This window comes from Lonchura striata, chromosome 2, assembly GCF_050655825.1.
Source record: "Lonchura striata isolate lonStrDom1 chromosome 2, ASM5065582v1, whole genome shotgun sequence".
Lineage (NCBI taxonomy): Eukaryota > Metazoa > Chordata > Aves > Passeriformes > Estrildidae > Lonchura > Lonchura striata.
The window spans coordinates 51,530,894-51,550,301 of record NC_140704.1 but is presented as its reverse complement, the minus strand read 5'-3'; the positions used below and the strand labels follow the sequence as shown (position 1 = coordinate 51,550,301).

Genomic DNA, 19,408 nt, shown 5'->3' with positions numbered 1-19,408 from the left:
GAGGGTGGTGGTCAATGATTTAATGGACATCAGCGACAAGAGGCATCACTCAGGGATCCCTATTGGAATCTTTGCTATTTAATGTCTTCATTAATGAAGGGACTAAGTGCATCCTCAGCAAATTTACAGATGACACCAAACTGAGAGGTGCAGTTGACACAGCTGAATAATGGGATGCCATCCAGAGGGACCTAATTATAGCCTTCTAGTAGAAGCCTACAAGAAAGATGAAGAGAGACTTTTTCCGGGGTCATGCAGTTCAAAAATTACTTGGACTCTCAGGCATGGTGTGATTCTTCAGGTTGTCCTGTGCATGGCCACAAGATGGATTTGATGATCCTGATGGATCCATTCCAAATCAGGACATTCTATTATGATTCTAAATGTCTTCAGTTTAATTCAAGATGGTATTACTCAGGTTTTGGAGAGTCATCTACTCTGCATAAGCTGTGATGGAGTCTCTGTGAGATTTTTTTATTCTACTCCTTCCTGGCAATTATTGCTTATTACTGCTGCGTCGAAGGATCATATATACATTCTCTATAACCCATTAAAGATGGCTTTCCAGCTGAGCTAAGCTTACCACTGGCAGTGGTTTGAGCTAGCTCAGAACTAAGGTACTCACAGGAATCTTTCTGTGGGTGGAGTCCCACAGTAGTAATGTCGCCCCAACAGTGTGATCTAGAAAAGCATATCTGTTTATCACCTCAAAGGAGCCTCTCCAAACTGAATACCAGGGACCCTACTACCTCACTAAAGAGGAGCTAGATCTGAATCTCTCTCCCACTAATTCAAAAAATTTATTGAACTGTGTGGAAATTAACTGAATGTGTGACCTCAAATCTTCATTTAAAGCCTTTTTCAAAGTCTGACTGAGTTTTCAAGCTGCTGTTCAGCAAAAAATGGAAATACAGGTTTAGAGGCCCAGCACAACTGAGCTCTGTGTTTGTCAGTCACTTAATGTACACCAAACGATCCTTTTGGTTCAAGATAATTTTATGCAAAGCTAAGCAAGGCCCTCACTGTTTTTGCTGACTTGCAGTAAGCCAGTGGGATGCCAGGCTGCCACCATCAGAACATCTGCTTCATTGGAAAAGTATTTCAGCAGGCCATGCCTTGTAATAAATGATATGACCCTGCAAGGCCGACAGCAGCACTCCTGTGGGCAAACAGCTTGCCAAAGGTCGAAGCCATACAATGCTTTGGGACCAGCAACATCATTTCTGTCCATTCCACCCCTACCCAGAGTCTTAGAGCTGCAATGGATAAGTGAAAAAATACATCACTGAAAATATAGCTTCTGCCAGTAAAGAACAAGAGAAGGGAGGGAAAGAGAGGAAAGCAGAGGAGAATGTGAATCCAGCTGTGAAGCTATTTACTCTGCCACTGAAAACAAAGCTATTCCCAGATGCACCACTTAGTTTGCCTCAGTCAGACCTGGGGTAGCAAAATGTGTGATATAAACTATTTCAGTTATGAAACAGGTTAGAGAGTGCTTTTACCAACAGCCTCATTAGCACAGATACCTGTCCATTTTAATTTACAATCTTTCCCAGAACAGTCCCTAGCCTTCTTTCTTTTCCTTTTTTTTTAAGAAGTTACTAATTTTCTTTCATCTTTTAGACTATGAGTTCTCCTAAAACACAAACCACAACTGCTTTTATAAACTTTTTGCTCAATTCACAACGCAACATCAATAAAACCCCAGTGATGTAAAACAGTGCAAACATTTCAATTTTACTAACAATATAAACAGCACCAAAAAGATTTGGGATCCTGTTCACCTACCTGTGACATTCGTAGTCAGTGGATGCTCTGTTGCTACAGTTAGAGAAAGGTCTTGTTCCATTGTTATTGCTATTGCCTTTTGAAGTGAAATGACAGTGGAACTCTTTTGAATGGCAGCATTTTACAGCAATTTAACTTGCTGCCTAAAGAAGGCAAATTGGCATGAAAATTATCTGGAAAGCACAATCACATATACACTGAATTTTTATAGATAGGTAGATAAATAGGTTGATATAGATATATGAACACACCCACACATACATACATACACATATATGCTGTTTTTTCAGTACAGACATAACATACAGCACACCAAAGGCCATAAGGATGAAGAATAAATTACTTGGCAAGATAATTTTCTAAAGTAATTTCACAGAAAAGGAACCATTTCCTAAAAAAGCCTACCATTACCCTCCAACATGTTATTTGATGAGCACTGCAGCTGATTTCTACCTTCATTCTTATTTACCTTCCATGAAAGCACCACTGAGGACCTAATGAAGAAGGCTGGGTAGTTCTGGCATTATTGTTTTTTTTGTTATTTATTTATTAGTCATAAGAGCTGTTATCAGCAAGCAGTCAGGTGAGTCAAATCAGACAAAGCATTATCTGATTCCTGTGCTGTAAATCAGATTTTAATAGAGAAAAGATCTGTGTCCCTTTGGGAATAGAAAGAATATGTTTATAATGTGTTCTGAGTATGTGCTACACAATAGCAAATATGAATAAAAATATTTTCTCTAATCAATTTTCCACATTCTTCTCCAAGTTCTTTCACCCATAAGATGAGAACCAAAATAAATGAAAATTCTGTTTGTGACAAGTGCTAGCAAGTAACAAAGATAAGCATGCATAAAAGCACGCATACATGCTGCATTCTTAGGCATTTAAAAAATACTGACTTCTGTAATATTAAAAGACATCATTGTTTCTCTGCTAGCAGAATAACTTATGCATTTCATATTTATCTAATTCAGCCACTGAAATGAGACCTTTGGTAGCTTATTCTTAACCTCAATGGAACTTTTGTCCTTGGTATTTATCCTTGTCTTTTTCTATTCAGAACCTGCAAAGCATCATGACAGCACCTGTACACCAGACACAGATAACGTTTGACTACCTCTTAAAGGTTTTAGAAATTTTAATTGGCAGAGTAATCTAGATATGCTCAGGCAGAAATTGGTGTTAAACATCAAAAACCTTGATGCAAAGCCAGCTCTTTCTTGTAATGCAGTGTTGTTTGAATTTTGATTTGCTGGAAATTGCTGTTTGCAAAAATGAGGGCCCCCCTACTACCTAATGCATCACTGTTTGAACTAAGATGCTGAAATCAGTTTACTGCCCAGATACCTAAATATCCTGTGCTCAAAAATTACTTTTTAAAACCCAACTTGTTAGGTCACATCCAAGTAATTCCGTAACAAACTAGAGGAACAGGCCTTTCATGTCATGTTCGGCTTAAAAATTCCATTCCTTTTATTATTTACACATGAAAATGAGTTTATGACCACAAAAAATAATTCACTGATGTTTACAATACATTTACACTGAGGTTTACAAAGGTGTGTGCTCAGATTGCTGTTAATGAATGAACAGGTAAAGCTCTGCCATTGCCAGCCATTAGCAGCAACGTTGACATCCATATCACACTTGAGTTTCCTGTCTTATTATTCTATTTCTTCACAGTTGTTCCTTTGCTTCTCCATCCAAATTTACAGGAGGTTTGAAGTAAATGCAAAACTACAGGCAGCATAAAAGTGAAGTAACACAATGGAAGTTAGTATCAAACTTTAACTATCAGAATGTAGATCCTATTTATTAGGGAAAAAATCCAACCAAGTCACAACTAACCACATGCTGAATTGGAGATATTGGTGTCCCTTTTGGGAAATGTAACTGCATTTTAAATTTTTTAATCAGTGTCTGGACATTAACCTAATTCAACTGTGGTTGTGCATTTGGATCAGTGAAAAGGTTAGCTCTAGTCACTTGGGCAAGAGAACAGTTTCAGGTTGTAATAACCTTGATGTCTAAGATAGATTGAGCCTCTTCAAGGAAGACCAGATAAATTTTTGGTTTTACATATATATCTGTGATTAATATAGAGAAATAAATGAAAGAACTACAACCTGGGAGAAACATGAGTATTGAAAGTGAAAACAGCCTGTAATGGTATGCAATATATACATCACTACAGAAAACACTGTAAAGGTCTGCTCTCTTTCCTCCTGGAAAATAACAGCAACAGGGCAGAAAGAAGCAGAGATGATGGTGTTAAGATGAAACAAGCAGGAAACAGTTACATAAATACTTTTTTGTCCCTCAGAAAAAGAAAAAAAAAAAAGAAAGATGAAATTAAGCATATTAAAAGTCCCAGTAGGTCCGTATCTAATTATGACCAATATTTAAGAAACCGATATCTTAACCCAATCCTAGAGAGAAAAAACAATTGCTGCCATTTCATCTCCCCCCTGCATCCTCCTCTAGCTGGTACAGCTGACTTGCAACCCCTTTCTCTTTAGCTTTAACAGATCAGGCAATCATAATTCAGTAGTAAAAAAGGAACAGACCAGACAGACCATCTTTAAAACTACCAACTTTCTAATGAGCACCTTGTAAATCTGATTAAATTTATGGAACTGAAAAAATTCTGTAATATCTGAAAAATGGCTTTTTCAACTAATAAAAATCAGAAGAAAGGGCTGCAACCTCATTGCAGCTACCAGATTTTGATCCACACAGGAGCATTATGCAAAACAACAGAGAATTCAGAGATGCTTCCTTCATTAACATGAGGCTGGTTTGAGCTTCTTGTACCTCATTCGGAAGGACAGAACATTTTCTGAGAAATTAGTACCTCAGTGCAATGGGTCACGGAAGTTGCTGGACAACAGGAGATGAGCAAATGAAAATTCAGTATCATATATGTCAACTGTATTTAAACATACAAATGAAAATGACTCTCTTTCAAATTAAGGGAATGTCTCATGCAATATATTCAGCTCTTCCAATCCAGTTTAAAAGGTCAGAAATATTGCTAGCCAGACAGGTCTTCATCTGGCAATTCTCCCACAATCCAAAACTAATGCCATATTTATATATTTTATCATTAATGAGCTACCAATGCCTACCACCACCTTAATTGCACATGCTCAAGCTCTCAGTGGAACCAGCAGATGCTCTGCTGGCTGGCACAGTGGGTCACACATTAATTCTTAGCCAGTGAAGGCACTGCACTGCTAACTGGGAGAGCAGCATGTCCTTTTGCATGGAACGGCTTTAAAGCCTGGACATGTCAACCAGAATGAAACTAGAGCCTCTCAATTACTCCTTTGCTCCCACTTAAGTTTTAATGAATGTTCATTGAAAATATCCTCTTACTTTCCTATGTAAATACATCCCAAATGACTCAGAGTGAGAGGAAGAGGCAGGAGGATGAAAGTAGTTTCAGGTTTTTTTTGGGTCACAAAACCTCCTTTCTCTACAGATAAATGTCCCTGGTTCTAGATCAAATGGACTCGTTCACTTTAAAGTAAGAAAACGGATCTATTCATTCAGGGTTGAGAAACAGACAATATACCTGAAGCGGTTCAGGCAAAGTGAGGTAGCTTTGATAATCTGTATCCCGTTAGTATTTGTCTGTTGCAACTTTATGGCTTATAAGCAGGAGTTTAGATGCTCGTGGCTTCTTCTCCCTGGAGGGCAATGCATCAAGATGGTAATGTATCACAACCTCAACAAATGTTCTGTTTGAAGAGCACAATGACTCCCAAATGGAAAATGTGTTTCTGCCTGTGAGATCTCAGGTTTAAACATATTGCTCTTGCTTCTTTTGTACAAACCCCCTCACTTCTAGGAAAATAAAATGGCCTGGCAGGGATTCAGTGCCATGCTTCACCTTCAAACTCGTAAGGCCCTTCATCACTGGTGAAGCTGCTCTAAATGTAGGGTCAGGACCACACCTATCCCGCTGTCCCAGAGGCGTCTCACTTACTGAGGTTCCACTTAAGGCCTGTTGTGGTCACACTCTCGCAGGGGTTCCCGATGGGGATGAGGCCACACCAGGAGCCCTCCAGTCCTGTGTCCACATGCAGCTGGTGCTTGCCCTGCAAGACAGAAGTGTTTCTGCAGTCAGTGCTTGCCCAAATGGCATTTGATCACAGACCTTGCAAACAAAAGAGGAGGTACTTGGAGACAGGTCCAGAATGTCCCCCAAGGGCTCAGGAATATTTGGTTGCAGCAGGAAGTCAGGCCACTGATGTTTACAGGAGGAGAGATATGTACTTAGGTTCCAGACCTTAGGGCTTTCAAAAGTTTGTTTCTAGACTTTTCTAGCAGAATGTACCTTTGCTCATTGTTCCCTGGCATTATTTGAATAGGCCATTCCGTCAAACCCAGGCTCTTTGTTCCTGTGAAATGCTGGCATCCTGATCTATTCACTCATGTTTTCCTCATCTAAACAGTTGTGTTTCACTTCTTAAAAAGTGCTAGTCAAAGTACCACTGAAGTGCTTCAATTATTTTGACAACATGTGTAAAATTTCATGTACTTCTCCAGGATGTACCTTACCCAGAAGGAGGAATACATGTATAAATTTAACTAGGCGCTAGAGAAATTAGCCTAAATATTTAGAGTAACCTGCTTACACTAAATAATGAAAAAAAAAAAAAAACACCAAACATTTTTTTTTTACATCTAAGATAAATATATCTAGTAACTAAAACATTCATGGGATGCAGGAGAAGAAACAGCTATTAATTATGATGTATTTGTGATAAATCTCTTAATTAGCACTTACAGCTCCTGTGTGAACATCCCATGAACAGTTACAAGGAAGAGTAGATAGTGGAAATCTTTAACAGAATGAAAAGTGCTGAGTGTTACAGTTCTAGCACAATCTGTCTTCTAAGAAACTAAGAAAATGTTTATGGAAACTAGCTACAAGAAAGCAGCAAATGAAAAGTAGTGACAAGATCAGTGGAGAAATAATCCTCTGGTCTCTTCTACACAGATAATTTTTTCCTTCAAATAAGACTGGGCTTCATGTAGGAGAAGCTTCTTTGAAATAGAGGATTTTTGTTTCATTTTATTTTATTATTTTGTAGATGCAGGCAAGCAAAACTCTTGAACATGTCTTTCACACACAAATTCTTCATCACTATAAATAAAATCAGATATGCCTATTATAAATATACAGACTCTGAAGCCCTATGACTATTCAGTGAACACTTCGTTAAGTAAGAAACCACGGTTTTATACCAAAAGAAACAAAGAACAGTTGAACCACAAAAGTCAACTAAATGTCCCAAGCAGCAAAAATAGTCCCACAGATTTTCTTAGGAGAATGCATTTAGGCTTTTTTCTCCTGCCCTGTCCTATACTCATTTCACATGCTCTTGCAAATACAAAGTCATTAGTTAGAAAGTCAAAACTGTAGGTGAAATATCTTATTGCTGAGACACTGATGTCTGTAGCATTCAACAGCTTCTCCTGTTAATGCCAAATGCATTATGAAGAAACAACTTCAATACATGTCATGCTCTCAGTTAACAAATGAACCTTGGAAAAGCTGTCAATTAGGGAATATCAGATTGCATAGCTTAAGTCTATTTGATTGTTTGCAAAGCAACAAAAAAACCAATCCAATATTATCTGTCTTCTCAGGGTGTCCAGCTTCACATGGTGATGAGCCATGTATATGTGCAGTGGTTGTGAAGGCTTGCCTGCCAAATTCAGAGGTGCAACAAATTCAGGCTTGATAAGCTTTTAGCTATGCAATATTCCATGCTACCTTTTTCTCACAGCATGGAGGGAGGAGGAAAGGAAGAGGAGAGCTACAAGCACAAGCTCTCTTGTTGTGCAATTACAGATATTGTCAATAATGAAGCTGATGATGAGTGAGAGATGAAGGGGTGGGACTGTTTGAGCCCAATGAACATACATGTTGCTGCTCAGAGCTACTGGAGGAAAGGAGCACACTCACCATATTATTAAACCAGTAAAGGAATATGAAAAGCAGATAAGAAAGTAGCTGGCCCCACAGAGAATCTGATGAAGTTCTGTATTCTCAAAGTCTGTGTCTAACTACTACCAGGTCTGCATTTCCTATTTCATTACATTCTGGCCCGTTTGCAGATAGGGAATCAATTCAGTAGACATTTATGCAGAAAGCTGTCTTTCTGTGCTCATGAAATAAATCTTTAAAACAAAAGATGCCAACACCAGAGGCTCACCAGTATCTAGGATTTTATCAGGAGTCTTTCAAAGTTTGATACTTCACAAAAATCCCAGTTCACATGTTCCAGTGATTCTGTGAGCACAATTATTTTCTTCCCTAAAAGGACATTTTCTGTCACTCAGTTACAGTGATACAATTACAGCTAACTCAGTTGTTAAGAGAAATTTCAAATAGGGAGGCCAAATGGCTAAACCCAAGTCAGACAGATAAATGGGAATACTGAAATGCAAATATTTTTTTAAAAAAACCCTCTCAACTGTCAGGCCAAACTTATATTTTACAAATTGGTTCAATAATATAACAGAAGTCAGCTTCTAAGGCTTTTCTTTAAATAAATCAATTAGGGATCTTAATATTACTGGGGATAGTGGGAGCAGAAAAGGGAAATGAATGTTCGGAAAAAAACAAACAAATTACAAATAACCCACTCATTTTTGCCAAAAACATTAATCAGCCAATGCATTTGTACAGTAAAGCTCTAAATTCAAAGCACTGTGAACCTGCCATGAGGGAAATTCAGTTCCGAAGCTTATCTCCAATTTTTTAAGTACAGATCTCTCAACCAAGCAAGATGGAACTGATATTTGCAGGAAGAAGGGAGGATCAGAGCTTGTAATTTGCAAATACAAGTAATAATTTGTTCTATTTAAGTCTGTGTGATTAAAGGAATAATTATATACTGTCACTTAAAATATCAAACTGTTTCCACTTTCTGCAGAACTCAAATTTCCAAAACTAGGTTTAAAAAGAAAACTGAACTTTGACTAAATAAATTCCTCCTTATATTTTTTTTTGCCTCTGTAGGAGGTAACTGAAATATTTTCACATTTAACTTAAGAATCAAATATTACCATGTTTGAATGTTCCTGGTGATGAAAGAATGACAAATAATACAGCCACATTGATTTTTATCTTATTAAGTCAGTTTTGAAAAACATTGATCAATCTTCAGCATCGATTTTTTTTCCTTCATTTTGTTTTGATGTGGGAAAATAAGATCAATTTTTTGAGTTCAGCAATAAGAAGAAAATGTCAGAAGATATTTTTAAGAATGCTTTATCTGCATAGGTTAAACTTCTCCTTTTGATTTAATGCCTTGTGTTATAAGAAAGCATTTAAGGAATAGTGGTTAAATATACACCCACTCCAACACTCTTTTTTGCTGAGGAAAGACCTAAAGAGGTAGTTGTTATTTGCCACATCTAGCTGAAATGAATAGAAGTCTGATTGCCAGGAATTCGTCTACCTAACCCCATTCAAAGTTGTGAGATGCTAAAATCCTTAGTCAAAAATCTGCAAGCTGAATGCTCATGAACAGCATCAAGACAAAAGTGGTAGCTTCCCTACGTGCATGGATAGCCAGGTACAGAGAAAATTACTTCTCCAAGTGCTTTTCAGAGCATCTTGAATAGATGTGTTGCAATAATGTATACTCTAAAATAGATGTAAAGGAACAAAATGTTATAAAAGAGAGGCAGAATGGGGACTAATCTTCAGTAATGCATTTTGAAGGGATCTGAAGGAGGGAAACCTGGAACTTGTCAGGCTGAAGCTAAACACTTGAACATGTCTTTCATGGAGGAGAGGCATAAAGCCAGTTAATAAGATGCTGGAGAAGGATAAGGAATTAAAATCAAGCTTTGAAAAACAAATTAGGAAAGATATAGTAAACAGATCTTAGAAACTGCTAAATAACTAGGACATGTGAAAGGTAATGGGAAAGGAAAAGAAAAAAAAAAAGTTACCAGATTGGAGGACAAAGTAAACTTAGTCTGATTTAAAGGAATCAACTGAATAATTTCATTACTGGAAATCATTGATTTTCTAAAATGTGTACTTTCACCCATGCTTGCTGTGAGATCTGGGACAAAGAAACAAGATTTCTTGAGATCTGGCCATCTGCTCTGTGATCCCTCCTCCACTATTTAGATGTTGTTTTCCATGATCTTCTGAAAAAACATCTTTTTTATACCAGCTTTATTTCTATGATTACTCCATAGATGGCAGCACACACTTGAAAGCAACAACAGCAGCAAAAAACTAAATTCAGATGTCACAGTGTTACCCAGGGAAAAGGCAAAAACCACAATCTGTTTCAGTACATAAACACCTGGGTGCAGAAAATGGTATATAGAAAAAAGACTTAGGGAATGGGTGGAAATCAACACAATCACCAAAGACAGCAGCAGAGGAGAGGAAGAGAATAGGAACAAGGATGAAACAAGCCGGAGAACATTTATGTTTAAAATCAAATATGACTGGCAATAAGATAAAAACAAAATTCCAGAAATATTTCTACTAATCATTAGTTGCATAAGAGTTTGACTTAACAATAATAATTTTTTAGGCTGAGATTCTGAGCAAGACAAATACAGCAAATTTTTCTAAAAGGATGTTCATAAGAAGAGCTGTTTTGTTATAACCCTAAAATATCATCAATTGTCTTTTCACACAAATACACACAGTGCCAAGTAGCTATTATGTGAACACTATTCAAAGAATGTTTTCTGAGGCAACCAGGCTTTTGGTTGCTGTCTAAAATAAAAGTATCCACAGTTCCAGCAAAATTTCATGCCTAAAAGCTCTCATATATTGTATCAATGACTGCTTAAACACATAGAGAAAAACCAGTAAATTTATTATACTTCAAAATAATATTGAAAACTGTTGGACCCAATCCTGCCAATCCCTACTATCAAAGCTTAGATTTTTCTTGTGCTGAAATGCATAGACTTCAGTGTATCAGTTATTTGCAAGACAAAGCCCTACCAGGGCTACCCTTCAAGAGGAGCACTTAATAAAAAAAATGACTTTGCAGTGAATAAAATCCCGGGTAGGAAAGACAGAATATATTATAATCATTATTAGACCCAATTAATGAACACATTTGTTTCAAAGCAATTTATGATAAGGGTACAGAAGGAAATCCCCATGGAGGTGAGTGCCAGTAAACTGAGAAGAGTTACTATACCCTGAGGTTATACATTCAAATGGTTGCTACTGTATATCTAATGTACAAATTATCCACAGAGAGCAAATGATTCCGGAATTTCGCACATTCACACATGAACATCTACAGTCCTAGCAAAAACCAGCCTGAGAGAACATTTCTCATGTCTCTGAACACAGGGAGCAAATCCCTGGTTTGTCCATCACTTGTAGCAGCATGAACCTGTGAAACAACTCTGTCTTCTGCAGTCCCATCTGTATGGGTGGCAAAACCCCAGCCATCACAGGTACAAAAAATGTGAAAGTATACTTCCCTCAGAATACTTCAAACAGTTAAAACTGACAGCAGCATGTGTGCTAACATGCACAGAAATAAAGGGTTGAAAACATTTTTTTCAACCTAAAAAGATATCTGGAAATACAAAAGATACTTTAAAAGGGAGTTTCATTAGTTTAAATCCTTTTCAAAGGCATATCTTAAAGATTGACAAATGCCATAAATACTAATTCTTGTTCTACTCTGAGCACCACCAAAAAGAGAAACTCATTCTGTTTAAACTTCCCACTTGCAAATGAGATTCCACAACATTTTCTCCAGTTTTCCACAAATCAGTGCAAAATACACCACAAATATAGAGTGAAACTACAATAATCAATAAGTCCCTGGTCCTTTTCTAAATTCAAACAAGACTTAGACTGGGCCAGTGTGACATTTTATCCTTGAGCTTGTGCATTTGGTGCCCTATCCTCAGCAGGCTCATCATTATAGGTTCAATTAGCATTTTTAGTGATGCCTTAAAAAATCAGAACCATTTTTTTATATCCATTTATGAGACTACAGAGTATAATAGATTGCAGATAAGAGTGAAAAGTAGACAAGCTGCTGAAGATTTCATATTGCCTGTATAATTATTATGCAGTGTTGCAGTTAAATTGTCAGCCTAGAGGGGCCTTTACAAAGGGCACTAATACTCTGCAATTCTTAAGTGATAAAAATGCAGCATAATCTTTTTCATTATGAATCAGTTCATAATAAATTTATTGTCATTGCCCTTCTTTTTTTTTTTTTGTGTATTTCTACAGGGGAAGAGTCCGTAGGATCCCTTCTATCTAGACTGTATTATCTTATTTTTCTGGGTATTAGAGAAGTGTGTGAATTAATTTAAAATACAGGGTAGTGCACCTAACTTGTGGCAGGAAACAATTTCTTCTTCTTAGCACTGAATCACTAACTGTTATAGGAAGGCACCTTTATGCTATGTAAGAATACACAAAATTCCAATCTGTTTATCTGTTCCCAGGAGTCTTCCCAGGAAAACTGGCAAATCTCCTACTCCAAACTCTCACTTGGAAATCTTCTATACTGCATAACTATGAAGAATGATCAAAAGGCCAACAAAAAAGAAGGTGGTCAGCACCTTCTTTTAGTTTCTTGTACTTCTCAATCCCTATGATGCCTTTTTTTTTTTAATGTTTTATACAATGGCAGCAAACCATGAGCCCACAAATCCTCTCATATACCATCATCCTTTTAGTAGAATTGGCTTCATATTTGGAGGTTTCATGTTAGGATTAAGGCTTCATAAAAGCCTGGCCTCTCTAGTTTCTTCAGTGCAAACAAACTTATGAAAAGAATTCCTTTCATGGAGTGAGGGAATCTCACAGATGCTCTTTTCTCCATTTTGTTTCTGACCATAACTTTTATATAATCCTAGGCAGGAAGAATAGAGGCTTGAAGTAGCAAAGAGTGAAGTTAGGAGACAATTTTGCATTTCTTATTGATCTGTGCTACAGGAAGAAATAATTTGCTGTTATTATACAGATTTTCATTGACCTAGGATAAGAAACTATTTCTACTTTCAATAGACAGGAATATAGCTTCTGCTTTGTAAAAGCAGGCTTGGAAGACATGTTATACCCCAGATCTGGTGCTAGCAATGACTGACTGCTCCTTTCTACAATGGCTGATGGACTGACTTCTTTCTACACTTGTGAAATTCAAAGATATGTTGTTCAGGTCAAGAAGAACAAATATAATTAAGGAAAATTCAAGCTGGCCATTCAAATATATACATTTTTTCCTCCTCTTTTTTTCCCCCCACATGTTTTCTTTTCTCTTGTAAAGCTCAGTAGTCAGTTGGAGATTACAGTTTTCACAAAAATCTATTATTTTGTTGAAGGACGTGGTGGGGGAATGGAATATTGTACTGCTCAGAACTTCTGGCTTGTGACCAGTGACCAGTGGTTTTCTTCAGGGCTTAACTCTAGGGCCAGTTCTGTTCAATATTTGTATTGATGACTTGGATACAGGAGCTGAATGTGCAGCTAGTAAATTTGTAGATGAATCTGGGAAGTGCTGTTGGATGTCTCAGGGGACAAGAGGCCTTGCAGGGGTATCTGGATAGATTGGAGCATTGGGCAATCATCAATGGCATGGAACTGAACAAGTCCAAATGCTGGATTCTGCACCTGGGATGGAGTAACATCAGACATGAGAATAAACTGGGAAAGGAGCAGCTGGAAAGCAGCCCTGCAGAAAGGGATCTGGGGGTGCTGGTTGACAGGAGGCTTGACAGCAGTCAGCAGTGTGTGTGCCCTGGCAGCAAGGAGGGCAAACCCCATCCTGGAATGCATCAAACACAGCATCACCAGCTGCTCAAAAGAGGTGATTGAATAATCACCTCTGTATTTAGTGCTGATGCACCCCCATCTTGAGTAGTATGTGCACTACAATTTAAGAAGGATGTGAAAATATTTAAATGTGTCCCAAGGAGGGCACCAAGATGGCAAAGGGCACAGCAGACATGTCCTTGAGGACTTTGTGTTTCTCTGGTTTGGAGAGAAGAAGGCCAAGGGGTGACCTCACTGCTCCCCATAGCTTCCTGAAAAGGGCAGTTGAGAGGGAGGTGCTGAGCACTTCTCCCTGGCACCCAGTGCTAGGACATGTGGGAACAGTTAAAAGCTGCATCCACCAGGGGAGGTTCAGACTTGACATAAGCAAATATTTTCCTTACCCAAAGGGTGGTGAAACCCTGGACCAGACTTCCTTGAGAAGTAGTCAGTGCCCTTCAGTGTTGAAGAGGCATTTGGACAATGCTCTTAAAGCCATGCTTTAACTTTTGGTCGGTCCTGAAAGTAGTCAGGTACTTGGGGTCAGCTTGTTGTGGGTCCCTTCCAGCTTCTATTGTATTCTATGAAATACTTTCAATTTACTGTCTGGGAATTAAACAGAACATGAACCCATGAAACAGGGGACCGCAGCAGAACAAGTCTATAGCTAATACAGAGTAGTATAATGCAAGATGAAAAACACTGACATAAAAAACATAAAATGAGGGTCAACAGAATGACAGGTTGCTGTTAAAACTCACAACTTACTCTCACAAAAGCAGAAAGGCTGGAACAAGTAATACTACATATTTAGACCCTTTGACTCATGCATATTTTTGTATTTTCTGTACATAAAGGTTTTCAGTCTCTTTCACACAACAGAAAGTCAGGATGCGTCTTCTGATAAAGGAACTGAACCTTTCCATAAAACAGAAACTTACTAGGTCAAATGTGATAAATTTTTATTTATTTCATTAATGAGATAGAAGAATAAAATATCTCACAGACGTAGCAAAAAGAAACAAAAACAACCAAGAAAGAAAACTTATAGCCAAATACTTGAAAAACCTAGAAGCTAAACCAACAACTTCAAGCTATTTAAAGTAGTAATAAACTTAACACATAATCAAGGATTGCTTAAGGAGTTAGGTGCATTATTCTTGCATACTGGATTTCTTGTCTTCCTAAACTTCTCTAGCTACATTTCCCTCTTGGAAAGCATGTGATTTCATGACTACTCTTGCTCCATGAAATGAGATACTGTTGGGTTAGTACTAGGAGAGAATTGCAATCAAGGCATCAAAGGTTTCAGAATAAAAACCCTATTTCTTGCCTTTATTGGTCTAGCATGGCCTGGGTTTGGCAGGGGGGAGCTACACGGGTGGCTTCTGTGAGAAGCAGCTGGAAGCCCATGACGGTATTTGATGAGTGATCTGTTCAGGTCCCTAGCTCAAGCCATGAACCCTTCATTATATTTTTCTCTCCACTGTCCAGCTGCAGAGGGGAGTGGGAGAGAGGCTTTGGTGGGTACCTGGCATCCTGCCAGCATCAACCCACTACACTTACCTCAAAGTCATAAAGGTGGAGTTTTGCAGACCAGGAGAACTTCTCACAGAATGGGTCAGGTTAAAAAGAACCACAGTGAATCATCTGGTCCAACCTCCCTGCTCAAGCAGGGTCATCCTAGAGCACATGGCAGAAGATTGCATCCAGACAGTTCTTGAATACCTCCAGTGATGGAGACTCCACAAGCTCTTTGGGAAATCTGTTCCAGTATTTGATCACCCACACAGTAAAGAAGTTCATCTCTGTATTCTGGTGGAACTTTCTGTGCATCAGTCTCTGTCAATTGTTACCTAAGAAGTTCTATTTCTCTAAGAAATCTATGCAGCAGCAGGAGGAGATGTTGGAAAATTCTTTTAACTTCAGCATATTAGTGTATAATCCCTATATTCGTCATTAATGCTTAGTTTTGTACCATATAGTGCTTAGTACAAATACCAGAGATTAATGTGGCTTTGTGCTAACTCTCTACATCTGTGACTACTAAGTCTTGTGCCAGCCAGTGCTTCCTTATTTACTTATATTAGTGATCAATATGTACTAGCAGACATCTTAGTTTTTAGAAAAAGGATTGTGTGTCACTACAAAGAATGATAAAGGAAATACATTACAACCTGATCCCATATTTGAAGTAGTCTCAAAAAGAAAAGATTAATCAGAAGATCCAGAACCATATTCAAATAAGTCAATGGGAATAATTAGCATATATGTATGGTTGAGGAATGTGATGAATATGCATTAGTTTCAGGAATATAACATGGTCTGTTGGGTTACTAGGCATGCACGTTTTGAGGCGAATTCCCCATGCATCCAGCACTGCTAATAGTGATGTTGTCTTTCCAACCTAGTAAATTGGTTGGAGAACTTCTTTCCTGGTTTCTGGTGACACTGTTGCCTCTTGTCCTAGTGCTTGGCACCACCAAGAAGTGCCTGGCTCCATCCTCTTCACATGCTCCCTTCAGATACTTACAGGCATTGATAGAGCACTTCAGGCTCATGGACAGCTTCTTGTCCACCAGGACCCACAGGTCCTTCTGTGCAGAGCTGCTTTCCAGCAGTTTGGGCCCCAGCCTGCACTGGTGCAGGCGTTATTCTTCCCCAGGCACAGGACTCTGCAATTGCCTTTGTTGAATTTCAGACAGTTCTTCTCTGCTCATCTCTCCAGCCTGTTAAGATCCTTCTGAAAGGCTGCAAAGCCCTCTGGGGTACTGCCCACTTCTCCCAGCTTTGGGACATCACTGAACTTACTGAGGAGGCATCTGTCTCCTCATGCCAGTCATTGATGGATAAGTTAAACAGTTCTGTGCTAGTATTGAACCTTGGGGACACCACCAGTGACAGACCTGCAAACAGACCCTCTGCCACTGATTACAACTCTCTGGAATCTGCTGGTCAGTTCTCAATCTCACTGTCCACTCATCCACATTTCCTGAGTTTGTCTATGAGGATGCTGTGAGAGACAGAGTCAAAAGCCTTGCTGCAATCAAGGCAGACAATATCCACTGCTCTCCCCTCACCCGACCAGGTACTTGTCTCATCACAGAAGGTCATCAGGTTAGTCAAGCAGCATTTCCCTATAGTGAATCCATGCTGACTACTCTAAGCACTTTCTTGCATCCATGTGGATAGAAACGGTTTCCAAAATGAGGTGCTCCATCACTGACTGGTCAGTTGTTCCCTGGGTCCATGTTCTTGCACTTTTTTGAAGACCAGGGTGACCTCTTCTTACTTCCAGTCTTCACGCATCCCTTCTGAACTCCAGGGTCTTTCAAACATCACTGTTACGGTGTCTGCCAGCTCTCTCAGCACTCATAGGTGTATCCCTGTCAGGTTCCATGAACTTGTGGATGTTAAGATGGCTTAGGTGCTCTTTAACCCAATTCTCCTTGACTAAGGGAAATTTTCTGCTAATAAAAAAATACATTGTCTACAACAAATCTCTGAGGACTACACATGGTACAAAAAGTAATTTGAAGGTGCATTTTTGTCTGGTTTTAAAAGAACTAGCTAATTATTTGGAACAGGAAGGGGAAAAGGTGGCTGTCAAATCTTCAGTAGTAGAGACTTAGTATCCTCTTAAAAATAGGTGTCTATTTCCTAGTGTTGATTTTGGATGCTCAAATATTATACATGTAATTCCTCAATTTAAATTGCACAGTATGATGAGTGAAATGCAATACATACAGGTATATTATTTTCCTCATGTTTGTGTATGCTTATGAACATTTCAGCAAATTTCATGCATTGAGAACTATTTATGATAACAGCCATCTTCATTATAAAAACAACTAAGCTTAGGCATCTGTCAGTGTACCTATGTCTCCATCTAATCTATGGAAAAAATCTAAACCTACTTTCTTCCTGTTTAGACTGTCATCCCTTGTCCTGTCACAAAAATATTTGGTAAAACTTCTCTCTGTCTTTCTTGCAAGACCCCTTGTATGTGGAAAACACCATAAGGAAATCTCCCAAGAGCCTTTTCCAGGGAGAGCTGAACAACCCCAACTCCAGCCTTTTTCATAGAAGATATATGCAGAAAGCCATTTAGCTCAATATGATCTGAAAATGTCTAATGAGGAAGAAAGTTTTGAACTAGTACTTTTCTCTCCAAACCACTTCAACCTTATTCTTTTTTAATTAATAGAAAACTAAATCACAACTTATTTTGTGAGGACTCTGTAAAATCACAGCAATGAGAAAGCAAAAAAGATTTCATTACTCCCAAGTTTTTCCCAACTTCTCATTTCAGATCAGGTTTAAAACTATCTGACATATAATGCAACCTTGACTTGATCAATTGAATTTCAGTAAAAGCATCTCTAAATATTTTAACTGTGTTATCTTTGATTTTGAAACAGGCAGAAATAAATATTCCTGTCTCAAAATAACCAGCCCTTGTGCAGACACTCATGTTCACATACAGGATTTGCAAAGGGACCCTTTCCAAAATCAGGGTAAGTAGAGATTACTGTTTCTTACAAATGAGAAGCTCAGGACATGAAGCTCTTCTGAAGGATTTTTATGATGTATGTCTTAGTCCCTCCCCAATCCCCAGCTGCTCTTCCTACTCAACAAAGCCTTAAGGTGACCAAGATGAGCTCCAGCACTCCTGCCACAGGCCAGACTCTGCACAAACACAAAGCAACACAATACTTTCTCATTTAAAACAGAAATTAAAGCCTTACAGTAGAGATGCAAGACAGAACTGACATGAAGCAGGCAGCTGTCAATCACCACAGCACTACAAAATCTTTCAATAGATGTCTCTCCAAAAAGTTAATAGCTAAGAATCCCTGGATGGCGCTTCAGGAGGGCTGAACACAGATAATTAGCCACAGGTAATTAGCCACATGTTCTGGCTACAGGGCCAAGAATAGTGGCAGGATGAAAACAGAGAGAAATAATCTCGAGAGAAATCATCCATTTCTTCTGGGGTGTTTTGGACTTGATTAGCAAGAAACCAAAGGGAGACAAATGCAGAGTTTCAGACTTTGTTGAAGACTATACTGGCCAAGAAATATTAAGCACATCAGATTTTTAAAATGCCCTCAAGACCAAGAAACAAGCATAAGACATTTTAAAATGTAATTCACCTTGACTGGTGGGGAAAATCGTGTGCTTTTGTTGACAGACTATAAAACAGGCATTCCAGATTTCTTTTGGAAGTGAATGGAAGACTCTCTAACCTGGTATTACTCTAATGAAACACTCATCCAACAACATAAAACCTATAAATTGAATCAATGTAATCATTTTAAGTAGTAACAATACCCTTGGTTAGGCACATGAGGACCACTTGTTTAGACAATTACTGAATATCTAGAGTAAATGAAACACACAAAGAGGTTTTATATAGACACGTTGTGAAACAATATATAAATATAAAGAATATTAATAAATAAAGTTATTCATTTGGCTTTGCTTTAGCAAAATAGTTAGCCAATACGTTCTCTCATTCACTTGGGGCTGCACACTTCTGTATATTCTACAATATGTTACTAATCTAAATTACTTTTGAAATTTGAGCTTCATTGAGAAAATAGATCTTATTAACTCCCCAAAACCATGTCATTTAACTAATTAATACAAAACATTAATGGATATTAATTTATCTTTTTTTTAAAATGAAGTTCCTCAGAAGTCAAATCTGAGATTAGATATTACAGGAGATGTTAGTGTCTGGACAATAAATTTTTATGTTCTTGTCTTAGCTTGCAGATACAATGAGTTTTGGAAAAGAACTATTTATGACTATGTTCA

General features: G+C 38.1%; 1 protein-coding gene across 7 annotated transcripts in view; it reads right to left on the bottom strand.

Annotated features, from left to right (window-relative positions):
- TPK1 (thiamin pyrophosphokinase 1) overlaps positions 1 to 19,408 on the bottom strand; it is a 300,067-nt gene that overhangs the window by 56,267 nt on the left and 224,392 nt on the right. For all 7 annotated transcript variants that reach the window (XR_014952261.1, XR_014952250.1, XR_014952251.1 and 4 more), the window contains one exon: positions 5,783 to 5,894. Coding sequence is in view for 4 of the 7 variants with exons in the window: in XM_085569968.1 (XP_085426094.1) it covers positions 5,783 to 5,894 (112 nt within the window). In the remaining 3 variants the exon portion in view is untranslated. The remainder of the gene's footprint in view (positions 1 to 5,782; positions 5,895 to 19,408) is intronic.